The 20,128-nt window shown below is 39.6% G+C and overlaps 1 protein-coding gene across 5 annotated transcripts in view; it reads right to left on the bottom strand.

The window, feature by feature from the left end:
* LOC128706599 (uncharacterized) overlaps positions 1 to 20,128 on the bottom strand; it is a 482,754-nt gene that overhangs the window by 319,386 nt on the left and 143,240 nt on the right. For 4 of the 5 annotated variants that reach the window (XM_070090188.1, XM_070090200.1, XM_070090201.1 and 1 more), the window contains exon 9: positions 12,797 to 12,915. In XM_070090188.1, the coding sequence (XP_069946289.1) occupies positions 12,797 to 12,915 (119 nt within the window). The remainder of the gene's footprint in view (positions 1 to 12,796; positions 12,916 to 20,128) is intronic. The other variant, XM_070090197.1, reaches the window with a different exon arrangement.

Raw genomic sequence — 20,128 nt, 5'->3', positions numbered from 1 at the left:
ATGACTACCTCACTGGCAACTACCAGAACACACTGTTCCTAGCTCCGACTAACCCAACAGAAGTCTCCCTTATTAGCAACACACTAAAAAACAAGACAGGAGATTTAAATACCTTACCACCCTTTATATACAAAAAAGCGTCGCAAGTGCTGTCACCAATCATTGCAACACTCTTAAACAAATCCATCGAATCCTCTACCTTCTCTACAGTTCTCAAAATAGTGAGGGGTCACCCCGATCCATAAAGGAGGAGATCAAGCAGACTTGAATAACTATAGGCCAGTATCCAACTTACACCCTCTCTCTAAAATCTTTGAAAAATTAATTCATAAGCGAATCTATTCCTACCTCATCTCCCACAACATACTCAACCCCTGTCAGTTTGGGTTCAGGCCTAATAAAAATACGAATGATGCAATTATACACATGCTAGAACAAATATACACTGCACTAGAGAAAAAAAGAAGTCCCACTGGGGATCTTCATTGTTTACGTAAAGCTTTTGATACAGTTGACCATGATTTGCTCCACATAAAATTGTCGCACTATGGTATAAGAGGGCACTCCCTCAACTACCTAAAGTCATACCTCAGCAACAGAAGTCAACATGTGTACACAAATGGAGCAAACTCTTCCGCGCAGTCAATTACAGTGTCCTTGGCCCTCTTCTCTTTCTCGTTTACATAAATGACCTACCAAATGCATTGCAACTACTCAAACCCACACTATTTGCAGATGACACTACATACGTCTTCTCTCACCCAAGCCCAGTCATGCCGGCCAATACTGTGAATACCGAATTACAGAAAATATCTACGTGGGTGATGTCTAACAAACTTACTCTCAACATTGACAAAACCTACTTCATTCAGTCTAGAAACAGAGCTACAGATATCCCTCTTAACATAACGATAAACGGATCACCTATCACAAAGCTCACAGAGGGAAAATTCTTAGGAATCCACCTTGATAATAGACTCAAATTTCAAACACATGTACAACAAATTTCCAAGAAAATTTCCAAGACCGTAGGCATACTATCGAAGATATGGTACTATGTTCCACAGTCAGCCCTCCTGGCCCTATATCACTCACTCATTTACCCCTATCTCACCTATGGAATTTGTGCATGGGGCTCAACAACAAACCATCTCAGACCATTAATTACCCAACAAAAGGCTGCAGTCAGAATGATAATAAATTCCCACTACAGGCAGCACACTCCACCAATATTCAAAACTCTAAACCTACTCACTGTACAAAACATCCATACTTATTATTGTACCTACTACATACATAGAACACTTAACTCAGATATAAACCCTCCCCTCAAACGTCTCCTTACCAACCTCAACAGAACACATGACCATAACACAAATCACAAATCACTCTTTGATGTTCCTCGTGTCCATCTTACACTATGCAAAAACTCACTGCACATAAAAGTCCGAAAAATCTGGAATTCATTACCTGTGAATATAAAAGAAACACTGTCTGTTTATTAATTCAAGTCACTTCTTAAAAATCACTTACTCACCCACAACTAAATAAATACTGAATAACTGTATCTCATAAATGTTTAACCTGTGGCCCTATCAAACTTTGTTTTTTTTTTAATTACATTATCTAACAGAATACATACTCCATTCTATTGAATGCACAGCAACTCAGCAAAGGACCATATGACCTGTCTTTGAAACACTCATTTGTTCTTAATTGTTATTTGTTTACAATAATTTTTACCAATGAATATATCATTGCTTAGTTAATCTTAAGTTAATTTTAAGCCTGCCCATAATGCTCTGCATACAACGGGCTTTTGGCATGTTACACTTAACCACTGTATTCCTTTGTACATCTATGCATCATGTCCAAATAAATAAATAAATAAATAAATAAATATATCTACGTTCAGAGTGCTACGCACGTCAATGTAGATCTACGTTTGGACAGTTTAAGGGTTAAGAGTGTAGCAATTAAGTTTAGCGATAAAGTGTAGCATTAAGAATGTAGCAAGTAGCCTATCTTTCTACCCTCCACCTCCACCAGCATCTGTTCTCCTAGGTAAATATGTACACTTTATAAAACCAGTTTATTTCTTTACATTCTCTATTATGTTTTTATACAATATTTCTTATTTATAAATACACTGTTTCAGTGTTTTCCTTATGCAACTAGTGATCTAGTGCAGTTAACCTCAAAAACACTCCATCTTCAGAAGGGGACGAGTGGGAAGATATAGTCAGAATGGAAGCAGGAGTTGCCGCCACCATTCGTCACATAATGACATATTCATTCTAGAGTATATATCATGTTTCTATGTTATTTATATTGTTTATTATGTCATATTACATCAATTGTGGTAGATAAATAAACAGTAGAGTTGATATTAGCGTTATAGTAAAGTATTTCTCTTGCCTTCCAAGAGCAGGAATTCCGCTGGAACGGATTAATGGTATTTCAATTAATTTAAATGCGGAAAATTTATTTGATATTATGAGCAAATTGAGTTATGAGTTAGGTCACAGAACGGATTAAACTCTTAAGTCAAGGTACCACTGTATTTCAACAAGTTCATCTTGCTGAAGCAACTATGTCCTGGCATATGCTTTATTACTGTGTTTGTTTTCTTGTTTGTCCGTCGATTTGACGAGGACCATCTAGTCATCCTGGGGTCGAAGTTGGTGGGTACGCAGATGACTTGTCAGGCCAATCCGCGCAAGAAACGTTCTTTGGCAGTGTGGACAGGGAAGGGTGGCGGCATCGAGGGGTCTGATGGCTCTGGTCTTCCTCGCCTGCCTGCGCTGCTCAGCTAGTGAGATTCTGCTTGCCTCGCAGGACGTTGCCCCTTTCTGGACAACTGCTCGCCAGTCATTCCTGTCCTGAGCTATCAGCTCCCACATGGTGTGGTTGATGTTGAAAGCTTTCAGAGCAGTCTTAAGGGTGTCCTTGTAGCGCTTCTTTTGGCCTCCTTGAGAGCGCTTTCCATGCTGCAGTTCGCCAAACAAGAGTTTCTTTGGCAGCCGGTGGTCTGGCATGCGAGCAACGTGACCTGCCCAGCGAAGCTGTGTCTGCATTAGGATGGTGTAGATGCTAGGCAGGCCAGCTGTAGTCAGCACTTCTGTGTCTGGGATCTTATCTTGCCATTTGATGCCGAGAATTTTTCTGAGCCGTGTGGTGTGAAAATGGTTCAACTTTCTGGCGTGATGTTTGTAGACAGTCCAGGTTTCGCAGCCATAGAGAAGTGTGGTGAGGACTATGGCTCTGTACACCTTGATCTTGGTGCTTGTGGTGATGCCTCTTCGGTTCCATACAATCTTGTGGAGCCTGCCGAAGGTGGCACTGGCTTTGGCAAGTCTGGCATTCATTCACCTCACCATCGATGACAACGTTTCTGGAAAGGGTACTGCCGAGGTAGGTGAATTTGTCTACGGCGTTCAGTAGCTGCCCATTGATGGTGATGTTTGGCTCAACATACGTCTTTCCCGGAGCAGGCTGGTGCATCACTTCAGTCTTCGTTGTACTGATTGTCAGCCCGAAGTTGTTGCAGGCGTCAGAGAACTTGTCAACACTGTGCTGCATGGCAGCTTCTGAAGCAGCGTTGAGGGCGCAGTCATCAGCAAATAGCAGGTCATTGATGGTGTCAGCTGTAGCCTCGGTTTTTGCTTGAAGCCTCCTGAGGTTGAAGACAGACCCATCTGTACGGTACCTGATGCCGATTCCTGCGTCTGTGTCCCTGAATGCGTCTGTAAGCATGGCCGAGAACATCAGGCTGAACAGGGTGGGAGCAAGCACGCAGCCTTGTTTCACTCCATTTGAGACTGGGAATGGTTTAGACGTCTCTCCGTTGTCTTGGACTCTGGCCAGCATTCCATCGTGAAGTTGGTGTACAATGGCGATGAACGTCTTTGGGCAGCCGTACTTCGCCATGATTCTCCAAAGGCCCTCTCTACTAACGGTGTCGAAGGCCTTGGTCAGATCGACGTAGGTGGAGTACAAGTCGGCGTTCTGTTCCTGACATTTCTCCTGTAGCTGTCTAGCAGCGAACACCATGTCGATAGTCCCGCGATCTTTCCGGAAGCCGCACTGGCTTTCAGGTAGGAGTCCTTGCTCTAGATGTTCGTTGAGCCGATTGAGTAGAACTCTAGCCAGGGTTTTGCCTGCGATGGAGAGCAGGGAGATACCACGGTGGTTGTCGCATGCCTGGCGGTTTCCTTTTTGTTTGTAGAGATGCACGATGGAAGCATCTTTAAAGTCCTGAGGAACTGTCTCGTGCTGCCATACAAGCTGGAAGAGTTGGTAAAGTTTCTCTACCAGTGCCATTCTGCCTTCTTTGTAGACTTCAGCTGGGATGGCGTCAGACCCAGGAGCTTTGCCACTGGACAGTTGACGTATTGCTTGCTGAGTCTCCTCCAAAGTGGGGATGGCATTCAGCGTCTTGTTGGTCGGAATCTGAGGTAGACATTCGATGGCTTCATCATTGATGGTGGACGGACGGTTCAGCACGCTGTCAAAATGTTCTGCCCATCTCTCTAGAATTTTCTCCTTATCTGTGAGCAGCGTTGACCCATCTGCGCTGAGGAGTGGTGATGTGCCAGAGGTGGTAGGGCCGTAGATTTCTTTCAGGCCGTCATAGAAGTTCTTCATATCGTTTCTGTCTGCAAAGCCCTGAATCTCATCGGCTTTGTTGCTTAGCCAAGAGTCTTGCATTTCACGCATTTTTCGCTGGGTACTGCTGCGTACGTTTCTCAGTGCATCTTGCTTCGCTGTGGACTTTGGGTCGTTAATGTGGGCCATGTAGGCCTTTCATTTCTCTTCCAGCAGCTGCTGGATTTCTGTGCAGTGTTCGTCGAACCAGTCCTTGTGCTTCCTGGTGACGGGTCCTAGACACTCCATGGCTGTGCTGTACACTGTATCACGGAGTGCGGTCCATGGTGCTTCGACGTTTTGAACGTCCAGCACGACGGACTCCAAGCAAGTTTCCAGGATTTCTGCAAAGGACTGCTTGACGTTGTGGGCCTTCAGCTTGCCGACGTTCAGGGGTTTTGGTGGTTTCGCGCCCTGAGGGCGTCTCCTGGGCTGGATACGGAGCTTGAGTTTTGAGATGATGAGGCGATGGTCTGTCCAGCATTCCGCGCCACACATGGCCTTCGTGACTCGTACATCTTGCCTGTCCCTCTTCCTGACGATGACAATCAATAAGATGCCAGTGTTTGGAACGCGGGTGCATCCATGATGTCCTGTTGCGGGTAGGGAGGCTGAAGACAGTGTTGGTGATCAGAAGGTCGTGTTCGGCGCAGGTCTGAAGAAGCAGCAGGCCGTTGCTATTGCAGCTGCCCACCCCATGCTTTCCGATCACGCCTTCCCAGGCGGTGCTGTCACGACCAACTCTCGCATTGAAGTCACCAAGGATGATGAGCTTATCTGCGCTGGGGACAGTGGTGATGACGGCGTTCAGGTCTTCATAAAACTTGTCCTTAACCTCGTCTGGGTTGGTCATGATGGGGGCATAGGCGCTGACAATAGTGGCAAACTTCTGTCCACAGGACAAGGGGATTCTCATCATTATTTCAGTGAACAGTACATATTAAAATAAAGCATATGCCTGGTGACCCTGTTTGACCCTTGGTTTGCACACAGAACTGCAAATACTTCTAATTAGGACTGTCAATCTTTTTGAACAGTATGTAAGTTTACTGAGTATACCAGGAAAAGTGTACGGTAGGGTTATAATTGAAAGAATTAGAGGTAAGACAGAATGTAGGATTGCAGATGAGCAAGGAGGTTTCAGAGTGGGTAGGGGATGTGTAGATCAAGTGTTTACATTGAAGCATATATGTGAACAGTATTTAGATAAAGATAGGGAAGTTTTTATTGCATTTATGGATTTAGAAAAGGCATATGATAGAGTGGATAGGGGAGCAATGTGGCAGATGTTGCAAGTATATGGAATAGGTGGTAAGTTACTAAATGCTGTAAAGAGTTTTTATGAGGATAGTGAGACTCAGATTAGGGCGTGTAGAAGAGAGGGAGACTACTTCCCAGTAAAAGTAGGTCTTAGACAGGGATGTGTAATGTCACCATGGTTGTTTAATATATTTATAGATGGGGTTGTAAAAGAAGTAAATGCTAGGGTGTTCAGGAGAGGGGTGGGATTAAATTATGGGGAATACAAAATGGGAATTGACACAGTTGCTTTTTGCTGATGATACTGTGCTTATGGGAGATTCTAAAGAAAAACTGCAAAGGTTAGTGGATGAGTTTGGGAGTGTGTGCAAAGGTAGAAAGTTGAAAGTGAACATAGAAAAGAGAAAGGTGATGAGGGAATCAAATGATTTAGATAAAGAAAAATTGGATATCATATTGGGGAGGAGGAGTATGGAAGAAAAGAATGTTTTCAGATACTTGGGAGCTGACGTGTCGGTGTATGGATTTATGAAGGATGAGGTTAATCATAGAATTGATGAGGGAAAAAAGGTGAATGGTGCATTGAGGTATATGTGGAGACAAAAAATGTTATCTATGGAGGCAAAGAAGGGATTGTACGAAAGTATAGCAGTACCAACACTCTTATATGGGTGTGAAGCTTGGGTTTTGAATGCAGCAGCGAGGAGGTGGTTGGAGGCAGTGGAGATGTCCTGTCTAAGAGCAATGTGTGGTGTAAATATTATGCAGAAAATTCAGTGTGTGGAAATTAGGAGAAGGTGTGGAGTTAATAAAAATATTAGTCAGAGGGCTGAAGAGGAGTTGTTGAGGTGGTTTGGTTATTTAGAGAGAATGGATCAAAGTAAAATGACATGGAGAGTGAATAAATCTGTAGGGGAAGGAAGGCAGGGTAGGGGTCCTCCTCGAAAAGGTTGGAAGGGGTAAGGGAGGTTTTGTGGGCGACGGGCTTGGACTTCCAGCAGGCGTGCATGAGCATGTTCGATAGGAGTGAATGGAGACGAATGGTATTTGGGACTTGACTATCTGTTGGAGTGTGAGCAGGGTAATATTTAATGAAGGGATTCAGGGAAACCGGTTATTTTTATATAGCCGGACTCGAGTCCTGGAAATGTAAAGTACAATGCCTGCACTCTAAAGGAGGGGTTCGGGATATTAGCAGTTTGGAGGGATATGTTGTGTATCTTTATACGTATATGCTTCTAAACTGATGTGTTCTGAGCACCTCTGCAAAAACAGTGATTATGTTTGAGTGAGGTGAAAGTGCTGAATGATGATGAAAGTATTTTCTTTTTGGGTCACCCTGCCCTGGTAGGAGACGGCCGACTTGTTAAGAAAAAAAAAAAGTCTGCAGTGATTAAATATACTAACAATTTAAAATAAATACATACACAGTATCTAATAAAGTAGCAGGTTGGTACAGAGCAACCATCCAGGGAGATATTACTGCTATGCCAGATGAGTGAAATGGAAACCTGTAACTGTTTTACATAATGGTAGGATTGCTGGTGTCTTGTCTATGTTTGTAATATGCAAGATAACAGGCATATCTCATTACTTCTACTTATGTTTAGGTCACACTACACATGCATGTACACATATATGTATACACACCTAAGATTTCTTTTATTTTTTTTTTAAAGTTTCTTGTTTTTATTTATTTCCTTTCATCTCCATGGGGAAGTGGAATGGGAATCCTTCCTCCGTAAGCCATGTGTGTCACAAAAGCTTACTACAATGCTGGGAGCAAGGAGCCACTAACCCTTTTTCCTGTATAAATTACTAAATATAAGAAGGAAAACTTTATAAAGTTGGAATGTTTGAATGTGCATGGATTTAGTGCAGATAAGAAAAAGATGACTGTGAATGTTATGACTGAAAAGAAGCTGGATGTCCTGGCTCTAAGCAAAACAAAGCTGTAGAAGGTAAGAGTGCTTCAGTGGGGAGAAATAAATGGAGTTAGAGCTAAGGAAGGAGCAGCACAAATGTTGAATTATTAGTTATGGCAGGAAAAAGAGGTAATATAACTATAAATTCAAGGATTATGTGGGGTACAATGAGGGATGGATATGAAAAGTGAGCCATACTAAGTATTTATGCACCTAGAGAAGAAAGGAGTGTAGAGGAAAGAGAGATTTTGGGAGATGTTAAGCAAGTGTTTAGGGAGTTCTGAACCAAATGAGAGAGTAATTGTGATGGGACCTAAATGCTAGTGGGAGAAACTGTTGTAGAGAGCATACTATAAATTTATTTTCAAGCAACTTTAATTAGTGCCAATTGTTCTCATTACTTTTGTCAATTGTTTGCACCAACACATACATCTTCACACTGAGACAAGATAGACAAGCAAGAAACTGTAAATTCTCTCGAATTCATAAGAAAAATATTCTAATGACTTGTTAGAAATATGCTACTCACCACTTTTTTAATACCTATGATATTCGTGTGAAAATCAATAAGACACCCTAGGCAGTGCAGCCACATGACTGTGAATATTTCTAATGTTTACAATACATTAACAAAATTAAGAATACTATGAACTTACTAAATGTGCCATGGATGTGAGAAGCCTTCCGATATCTGACTGAGCAACCAAATGAGGCTCAGCTTAATTTTTTTTTTTTTAACACATTGGCCATTTCCCACCGAGGCAGGGTGACCCAAAAGGAAAGAAAAAACTTTTATCATCATTCAACACTCTCACAATCACTCAAACATGTCTTTGCAAAGGTGCTCAGATACGACAGTTTAGATGTCCCTCCAAACTGTCAATATCCCAAACCTTAATACAGCCTCTCCTCACTTAACGATGAAGTTCCATTCCTAAGACCACGTTGTTAAACGAATTCATCGCTAAGTGAGGGGCATACTATAATGGTAGTGGGTTTGAGTCAATCATCTTTGATATTGTTTTAATGTCACCTTTGTACCATTTATAACATTTCTGGTATATTTTTAAATGTCTATACATTAGTGTATATACTGTATTAAAATGAACAGAGTAGAGGAAATCAGCTCTAATATACATTATTTAGGTATAAATACTGGTCAGAGCGCCCGTAGTAGTCCAAGGCATCAGTAAATGAGTATGTCGCTAAGTGAGGAGAGGCTGTATAATGTCTAATTAGAATAAAAAAAGTGCAGAGAATAGAAACATATATTATAAATGTGCTGAATTTCAAACACATAAAAGCAATTCGTGAATGGCAGAGAAACAAAAGAGACATGGCAAAGTCTTGAGTAGTGTAGACTATATTGTAATTTATGACAAAAAATGCTGTTGACCAACCAAACTAGTACCTCATGGACACTAATATTAATCAAAGTAGTAGTTTTTGTTCTTTTCCTATATTAAATTACTTGTAACTCTCATGGATAAGAATTTTTTTTTTTTTTTTTTTTTTTGCATTTTATTGTTCGAAGTGTTTCTCATTTCACTGTATCTTTCTGAGTATTCAGCTCATGCAAGTTCACATATTACAAAGGAAAGTGCCCATCACCACAGAGAGGAAGAGTCAAGAAAGGAGAACTGGGAGAAGAATTTATTGGATAAAAACACTATACAATGATAAAAATAATTATAGTTTAAGTACTACTGGCTAGCCAATTCAACATTTCTCTGGTATTCATAGTAGCTTAACATGCGCATCTGTATTTACAGAAACATGCATGTGCAAAAATTAAGTACTGTGCATAAAATAAAATATATACAGTATAATTTTTAACTCTAAACTGTGCCCAGAAATGTATAACACGTGCATTCTAAAGAGCCACATACTAAGCCAGTGATCACAAAACAAGAAATATATGAAAGCAGTGAACCACTGTTAAATTTCCTTCTGCCAAATCAAGACTTCTGCCCAATTTAATTTTTTTAATTGCCATTACCAATATTGCCATGCTTTTGGAAATGTTGTATGTTTAAATGGGTGAAACACATTACAGTTAACCCTTGATTTAACAGACACTGATTTAATGAATTTTGAAAATACAAGACAAAATCTGCTGGTTTAACTGATTCAGAAACAATGGACGAAGTTCACTGGTTATAAAATTGTCTATTAGCATTATGAACACACAGAAACAATCTCGCCTTTATCCATCACAACTGCCATTACCGGCCACCTGCATGGCCCTATTAGTCAACTTAGTCCATGATTTACTGTATTAAGTATTTTGTGTTTAGTTATTACCTAAATTAAAGTACAAAGAACAGGTTTTCTGTGAGTACAGTAGTCCTGGGGATAATTTTCCCCATGGTCCAGTTTCTGATAAGACCTCTTATAATTCATTTAAAATTCCATGTAAAAAAGTGTCTTGAAAGTGGTCAGCTCATAAAAAAAAAAAAAAAAAATGGGGCATTAGAAATTTGCAACAATCAATTTCTCCTTATATCATTTAATTTAGAATTAGGGTTATCACTGAAAATCATCTTATAAAAACTGAAACACACACACACACACACACACACAGACTGTATTTTGAATTTTACAAATTCTAGAAAAAAATTTCAAATGAGAAATTAAAGTATCTAAAAATATCTCAATTTTTCTGAACAAGAGCAAAAATACTGAAAATAAATTTGGAGAGACTATCCCACTTGAATTCTTTTCAAAACAGAACAGTGTGTTTTCAAAAAAAATTGATTGATAATCTCTGAAACCTCAGAATTTACTGAACAAGAGCTAAATTGGAATACTAAAATTCTTGCTGATCAAAAAAGTTTTTCTGAAGAAAGTAACTATAGATTTCACTTTAGAATGTTCTATAATTTGGTCACCACCTAAACACGAATTAGACCAAACAAGAGAGTTGTAACTCACAAAGATCAGTGTATGCATAGTACACAGAAAATGTATAATTATGTACACAGTAACAAATAAGGGGGAGCAAAGGGGGAGCTAGTAAAGTATTTTTTTTTTTTTTTTTTTTTGAGTCACCCTTCCTAGGTAGGAGACGACCGATATGTTGAAAAAAAAAAAAGTAATAAAAAAAACTTCCACATCTGCAATGTCATCTTGTCAAATGTTTTAAAAGAGTAAACAAATAGGTTTGATACAAGGTGGATAAAAACCTCTATAATTAACAAATGGAAGCTCTATCCTGTATACAGCATTATTTTGAATACAGTATTTCAGTACATATACAGTATTTCTTTATCATAAAAACTTTTATGTAAACACTGAAGATAAAAAATAAAATATCATGGGCAAAAACAAAATCCATCAAGGGAACACTGGACAACTACCTGCTGTACATGCCTGATCAGCCAGGTTGTGGTGGCTATGTAGGCCAGTAGTAGCAACAACCTGGTTGACCAGGTAGTCAAGAACGAAGTCTGGCCTCAAGCCAGGTTGCAGGGGTAGAAGACTCCTAAGAACCAGTCACAGGTAGGGAGATGGTAGAGAAACATTGGAAACACCATGGAGAACACCACAATAAGCTACTCCACAAACTCAAGAACAAACAATGTAGGCTTTCTACATATTATACTATAAGGTCACTGGAAGAACACATACAGAACAAATTGTAGCCCTGGGAACATCATACAGTAGTTAAAAACCAGACACTGTCAACAAACAGTTGTTATGACTGAAAAGTGATGGGAAGCAAGTTGCAATGAATAAATTAATATGAGCTCAGTACATATTTACAAAAAGTACAGTAACATTAATTTGCAAAAACAAAGAATCAGATGACAGAGATCCTTCAAAACATAGCAGCACCAATATAATAATAATAATAATAATAATAATAATAATAATAATAATAATAATAATAATAATAACAACAATAATAATATTGAAGCAACAGAAAACCAGAGTATTTAGTAGCAAAATACTGCATTGTATTTAAAAACATTTTTCTAAAAAGCACTTAACACTAACATCTTGCAGAGTGTACAACCAGCTCATTCCTCATAATTAATCCCACATGCATATAGAACTTATAGTATACAGAAAAAAGACATGTTTAACTTAACAATTTTTTTAAATGTTCTATTTCTAACATTTTAACAGAATGGAAACCCTCAAGGGTAAAAAACAGCTAAATTTTTCAGCAGTTTTGACTGATCAGAGTCTGAATTTGAAAATGGTGTGTTGACAGTCCAAGATGTTTACTTCAGAACTACAATTCTTGTACTCAATAGTATTTTTAATTTCTCTCTCGGAATATTTTGTCACACGCCTAATTCTAAAAACCGCTAATTTCATTCCAGATGGTGTACAGCACTGATCATTCTGGATATGATGAAAATCATGTAAAGACAAAATAAACATTTTTCTTGTTAAACTAAAGAGTAGCATACATATCTCATTAATTAAAAACACCAATGACATAACTAATTCCCTTATTAAATAAAACTAAAAAATATCACTACTCCTTTCAAAACAGACTGGTGTAACAGTTAGCTAGTATCAAGTATAAAAGGACTTAGGATTAATAAAAGAGTCAGGTGTAAAAACAAGTGTCATAATCTAGTTAGAGAGCCCTGATCATCACCTACCTCGTAAACACATTTACCTGTTTGTGATTTTATAAATATTCTCTATGAATTACCAGAACTGTTGGTTAAATTTTATTACTATTATAAATTTGGTTAAATTTTATTACTATTATTACTATTATAAATATAAATAAGCAGTTTTTTTTTTTTTTTTTAATTTTTAAGCTGGTAATATCTCACCCGACACTTTTGTCAGGCTATCACTAGCAGCACAAAGCTCTTGCATCTCGAGACATTTCACAGAAAGTTTAAAATTGCAGTCTAAGAAGCAGAAGCAATAGCAGTCTTGCCCAGCCCTCACTGGTAGGGAGGGAAGTAAGGTGGGAAGAAAAGTGAGCGCCTCACCTGAAGGTGCTTGCTCAGGGCCTGGATTTCCAAAGAGTGCAGGTGGAGCTGTGAGAAACACTGCTGAAGTCCCATCATCAGCTGCTGGTTTAGCTGTCCAACCGTTTCACTTCCACCTGCTGAGAAAAAGAGAATACATAGTAATATCCTATGCCACATTTAATTTTTCCCAAAATAACAGTGAGACTGATTTATCAGTATGCACTCCAACCCACTTTCCATTAATTCTTGGCCAAGAATGGGCATTTTTCACTATCTCACCTTGTGCAGCGATGTCAAAATTGGGCAACAAGTGATAATTTTTTATGCCCTCATAGCACACATTTAACTATTGTTCTCTGTGATTTAACCCCTTAACTGTCCAAACGTAGATCTACGTTTACTTGCCCAATGCTCCAAATATTTTGAAAAATAAAAAATAATTTTTTTTTTCAAATGAAGAGGACATTTTTTTACATAAAGTTTTTTTTTATTTTTTTCAACAAGTTGGCCGTCTCCCACCGAGACAGGGTGACCTAAAAAAGAAAGAAAATCCCCAAAAAGAAAATACTTACATCATCATTCAACACTTTCACCACACTCACACATTATCACTGCTTTTGCAGAGGTGCTCAGAATACAACATTTTAGAAGCATATACGTATAAAGATACACAACATATCCCTCCAAACTGCCAATATCCCAAACCCCTCCTTTAAAGTGCAGGCATTGTACTTCCCATTTCCAGGACTCAAGTCCGACTATATGAAAATAACCGGTTTCCCTGAATCCCTTCACTAAATATTACCCTGCTCACACTCCAATAGATCGTCAGGTCCCAAGTATCATTCGTCTCCATTCACTCCTATCTAACACGATCATGCACGCTTGCTGGAAGTCCAAGCCCTTTGCCCACAAAACCTCCTTTACCCCCTCTTTCCAACGATTTCGAGGACCCCTATCCCTCCTTCCTTCCCCTATAGATTTATATCCTTTCCATGTCATTCTACTTTGATCCATTCTCTCTAAATGACCAAACTGCCTCAACAACCCCTCTTCTGCCCTTTGACTAATGCTTTTATTAACTCCACACCTTCTCCTAATTTCCACACTCCGAATTTTCTGCATAATATTTACACCACACATTGCCCTTAGACAGGACATCTCCACTGCCTCCAACCGTCTCCTCGCTGCTGCATTTACCACCCAAGCTTCACATCCATATACGAGTGTTGGTACTACTATACTTTCATACATTCCCTTCTTTGCCTCCATAGATAACGTTTTTTGACTCCACATACACCTCAATGCACCACTCACCTTTTTTCCCTCAACAATTCTATGATTAACCTCATCCTTCATAAACCCATCCGCCGACACGTCAACTCCCAGGTATCTGAAAACATTGACTTCTTCCATACTCCTCCTCCCCAATTTGATATCCAATTTTTCTTTATCTAAATCATTTGATACCCTCATCACCTTACTCTTTTCTATGTTCACTTTCAACTTTCTACCTTTACACACATTCTCAAACTCATCCACTAACCTTTGCAATTTTTCTTTAGAATCTCCCATAAGCACAGTATCATCAGCAAAAAGTAACTGTCAGTTCCCATTTTGAATTTGATTCCCCATAATTTAATCCCACCCCTCTCCTGAACACCCTAGCATTTACTTCTTTTACAACCCCATTTATAAATATATTAAACCATGGTGACATTACACATCCCTGTCTAAGACCTACTTTTACCGGGAAGTATTCTCCCTCTCTTCTACATACCCTAACCTGAGCCTCACTATCCTCATAAAAACTCTTTACAGCATTTAGTAACTTACCACCTATTCCATATACTTGCAACATCTGCCATATTGCTCCTCTATCCACTCTATCATATGCCTTTTCTAAATCCATAAATGCAATAAAAACTTCCCTACCTTTATCTAAATACTGTTCACATATATGTTTCAATGTAAACACTTGATCTACACATCCCCTACCCACTCTGAAGCCTCCCTGCTCATCCGCAATCCTACATTCTGTCTTGCCTCTAATTCTTTCAATTATAACCCTACCGTATACTTTTCCTGGTATACTCAGTAAATTTATTCCTCTGTAATTTTTACAATCTCTTTTGTCCCCTTTCCCTTTATATAAAGGGACTATTCATGCTCTCCGCCAATCCCTAGGTACCTTCCCCTCTTTCATACATTTATTAAACAAAAGTACCAACCACTCCAACACTATATCCCCCCCAGCTTTTAACATTTCTGTCATGATCCCATCAGTTCCAGCTGCTTTACCCCCTTTCATTCTACGTAATGCCTCACGTACCTCCACCACACTTACATTCTGCTCTTCTTCACTCCTAAAAGATGGTATACCTCCCTGGCCAGTGCATGAAATTACCGCCTCCCTTTCTTCCTCAACATTTAAAAGTTCCTCAAAATATTCTCGCCATCTACCTAATACCTCCCTCTCCCCATCTACTAACTCCCCTACTCTGTTTTTAACTGACAAATCCATACTTTCCCTAGGTTTTCTTAACTTGTTTAACTCACTCCAAAATTTTTTCTTATTTTCATTAAAATTTCTTGACAGTGCCTCTCCCACTCTTTCATCTGCTCTCCTTTTGCACTCTCTCACCACTCTCTTCACGTTTCTTTTACTCTCCATATACTCTGCTCTTCTTATAACACTTCTGCTTTGTGAAAACCTCTCGTAAGCTACCTTTTTCTTTTTTATCACACCCTTTACTTCATCATTCCACCAATCACTCCTCTTTCCTCCTGCCCCCACCCTCCTATAACCACAAACTTCTGCCCCACATTCTAATACTGCATTTTTAAAACTATTCCAACCCTCTTCAACCCCCCCCCCCCCCACTACTCATCTTTGCACTAGCCCACCTTTCTGCCAATAGTCGCTTATATCTCACAATGTAAAAATAAAAAAAAATAAAAAATCTAGATTCAGTACTTACAGAGATATAAGGCAGCAAAGTCAGCAGTTGTCACTCATCTGACAGCAACATGAAGCACTGTCACTTGCAGATGTGTTGCCAACATACCTTTTTATCTCATATTTTTTTTAATTTGTATAATTTTTATGTTCTGATAATGACAATTTGTAGTAGTTCTTGTGATTTCATAGTTAATCTTTATTCTGACACTAATATTAGGTACTGAAATAGTGCTCAAATAGTCACAAACACAGTGACAGGTCAACATTTTCACCTATCTTAGTCGCATACTGTTGTCTAGAAATATATAACACTAATATTAGGTACTGAAATAGTGCTCAAATAGTCACAAACACAGTGACAGGTCAACATTTTCACCTATCTTAGTTGCATACTGTTGTCTAGAAATATATACATAGTATTTATAGGTCCAAGCAATGTTTTGGATACATGGGAGTATATAATAATAATAATAATAATAATAATAATAATAATTTCCCTTGAAGCCTGATATAAGAGAGTGTCACTTGTCTTATCTCTTCAATCCACTGCTGACAATGATGAGTGTTGTCTTATCTAATGTTATCTCTCCACTAATGACAGTGGTGACATTTGATGAGCATCGTCTTATCTTATCTCTCTGCTAATGACAGTGGTGACATTTGATGAGCCTTCGCTTTATTTGTTTTCACTCTTACACATAAACATGTCTGTTTGTCTATCTGTCTGCCTGTCTATCTATCTGTCCATCTATCAGTCTGTCTACCTATCTGTCTCAAAGAGTTGCTCATGAACGATCTGGTATTACACACGATCACTATCTACAAGCACTGTCTGGATTTTTTGGGTTATCCTAGGTAATTTACACTACGTATAATTGTATTTACGTATGTGTTCCTGTGAGATAGAGACAGAGATACAGAGATAGATACAGACAGACAGACGGAGATAAAGACAGCCAATCAACCAGCCAGCCTGCTGAAATTACAATTCCAGACTTGTTTCTTTTTACTTGGGGCATAGGTTATAGCACATTCTGGCAAGATGACACTTTTGTCTTAAAAGGGGTGTCAATACAACATGACAACAGTGAATCCTTGGTGTTTGCCTCGCTATTTGCTCTAGCTGGCACTCAATTGAACTGGTGCTCCCACAAGGTACTAAATGGTCCCAGATTTTTTTAATGCAGCACACACCAAGGGTTAAGACCCATTCTATTCTGACTAGGCATCTTAGGCCAATCGTGCCAAATTTGGAGGCAGGAAAAATAAAATGTAGATCTACGTTTGGAGTGCTAGCAGTAAGAACATACATCTACATTTGGACAGTTAAGGGGTTAAAAAAAATTGACATCTGCCAGCTACCAACTTAAGTGTGATTTCTCAAAATATTTTACATTCTTTTACTGAGTGAGTGCACTCACTGACTTGGAAATAGCAACTTCTTGCCTTGTAACTACATATGTATTTTAAGAAAGGTTAACTTACTGTTTCAATGCCATAATTCATTTCCAGCAGCCAAATGACCATTAACCCTTTGGCTGTTTTGGTCATATATATACGTCTTACGAGGTACCGTGTTTGACGTACATATACTCATAAATTTTAGCGGCTTCAAATTAACCAGGAGAAAGCTGGTAGGCCCACATGTGAGAGAATAGGTTTGTGTGGTCAGTGTGCACCTTATAAAAAAAAATCCTGGAGCATGCAGTGCATAATGAGAAAAAAAAACTGAACATTTTTTAATTAAAATGCTGAATTTGTGGTCTGTTTTCGTATAGTATTTATGGTTCTACTCTCGTTTTGTTGGTCTCATTTGATAGAATGGAAAACATATTATAGAAATAGAGGTGAGTTTGACTGGTTTTACTATAAAAAGAACCTAGAAATGGAGCTCAAAGAAGGGGAAATGTTTGATTTTTGCCGATGTTCAAAAGTAAACAAATGATGTCAGTGTCCAATAAATGTCCAACTAGCCATTCTAATATGCAGTCATGAATGGGTTGACATTATTTGTACAATTATTACAATATTTCAGTAGTCTGCATAACAGTAAATCTATTTTTTTTTTTTTTTTGAATTAAAATTCAAAATAGAGGGCAAGAGTAATATCAGAGGGGCCTGGAGACATGACTGATGAACAAAGAAAATGTTATTTTAGAGCCAGGAATGTCTGCATTGTTCATTCTGGACCTTATTTTGAAATTGTCATATTTTTTAATTTTTGTGAAATTGGCCAAATTGCAAATTTCTGACCATGTTATTGGGAAGTTGAAATCGGTAAATGGGCAGTTTCTTGTACTCAGTCGATAGAAAAAAATGGAGTTCTAAAGAAATAGCTATGAGTTTGGTCGACTGGAACAATGAAATTAGCCGAAAATGGGGCTCAAAGTGGGCGAAATCGCCGATTTGTAAATATCACCGAGGTCGCTAACTTTGCGAGAGCGTAATTCCATCAGTTTTCCATCAAATATCGATTTTTTGGTGTTATTAAAATTGGGAAAAGATTCTCTATCATTTCATAAGAAAAAATATTTTTTTTTTTTTTTTAATTTTGCGACAACAGGAGACACCTCAGGATTGAGGGTTGTGACAGTCAAGGGGTTAACAAGAACTCTGATATCAACTACAGTGGTCCCCCGACCTACGATATTAATCCGTTCCTGAGAGCCCATCGTAAGACGAAATGATCGTAGGTCGAATTAATTTTCCCTCAAATTAATCCATGCAAGACACCCAAAAGTACGAAAAAAAAAATTTTTACCACATGAAATATACATTTTCTACTCTACTCTACTAAATGAAGAATATGTCACTTACCTTTATTGAAGATGCAGCAATGACTGATGAGATACTGTGTCCTGGGAGTGCCTTTTCCTCCTGAGTAATATAGGTCCTGGTTGGCATTTTCTTCCATAACAGGCCTTATCACACTGTTTATGCCACTACGATTCTTAAATCTCTCAAACCAACCTTTGCTGGCCTTAAATTCACCAATATGAGCACTAGTTCCAGGCATTTTTTCCTGTTCACCTGGGTGTTACTCGACTGGTGTGGGTCGCATCCTGGGAGATGAGATTAAGGACCCCAATGGAAATAAGCTAGCTAGACAGTCCTCGATGACACACTGACTTTTTTGGGTTATCCTGGGTGGCTAACCCTCTGGGGTTAATTGTTTCTTGGTATTCTCGACAAGTCACACCAACAACGGTGCAACAGCAGCAGCAGACGGTGCTACAGCAGCAGCAGCTGATGGTGCTACAGCAGCAGCTGATGGTGCTACAGCAGCAGCTGACAGTGCTACAGCAGCAGCTGACAGTGCTACAGCAGCAGCTGACAGTGCTACAGCAGAAGCAGCAGCAGCTGACAGTGCTACAGCAGCAGCAGCAGCTGACAGTGCTACAGCAGCAGCAGCAGATGGTGCTACAGCAGCAGCAGCAGCTGACAGTGCTACAGCAGCAGCAGCAGCTGACAGTGCTACAGCAGCAGCAGCTGACAGTGCTACAGCAGCAGCAGCTAATGGTGCTACAGCAGCAGCAGCTGACGGCGCTACAGCAGCAGCAGCTGATGGCGCTACAGCAGCAGCAGCTGATGGCGCTACAGCAGCAGCAGCTGATGGCGCTACAGCAGCAGCAGCTGATGGTGCTACAGCAGCAGCAGCTGATGGTGCTACAGCAGCAGCAGCTGACGGTGCTACAGCAGCAGCAGCTGACGGTGCTACAGCAGCAGCAGCTGACGGTGCTACAGCAGCAGCTGACGGTGTTACAGCAGCAGCAGCAACTGACAGTGCTACAGCAGCAGCAACTGACAGTGCTACAGCAGCAGCAGCTGACGGTGCTACAGCAGCAGCAGCAGCTGACCATGATATGATAGTATTTCGATAATATTTCTCACCCTTTTACCACAGGGTTGGCACTAGCTTTCTTTGGGCTCATGGTGGCTTATTTAGCAGTTAGAAGCACTAAAAACACTGGAATAATACAAATTATTCTGAATGTATGCTTGGGAGCAACCTCTCTGGCTTGTAAACATTGGCACACTAACTGAAGGCAGGCCAGCTGAGGCGCGCTCAGGCGGACAGACATGTGGACGCGTAGCGGATGAATGCTGTAGGTCGAGTTTTTCAACGTACGTCTGGGTCAAATTTTTACGCTGAAAAGCATTGTAGGTCGGTTTTAACATAGGTAGGGGACATTGTATGTCGGGGGTCCACTGTACAACTAACCGTTACAAGATCCATGACACTGACTGTTTACAACTGTCTCCATCTTCTCAAACACAGACTATAAAGCCTTAAATGACAAAGAACAATGAACTAAAAAAAATTATAACAGGATGAAGGTAAATAAGAACTCACACTTGGAACAGATTTTCCCATGGTAGCAGAGTCC

This window comes from Cherax quadricarinatus, chromosome 3 (assembly GCF_038502225.1).
Source record: "Cherax quadricarinatus isolate ZL_2023a chromosome 3, ASM3850222v1, whole genome shotgun sequence".
NCBI lineage: Eukaryota > Metazoa > Arthropoda > Malacostraca > Decapoda > Parastacidae > Cherax > Cherax quadricarinatus.
This window is presented reverse-complemented; position numbering and strand designations above follow the sequence as displayed.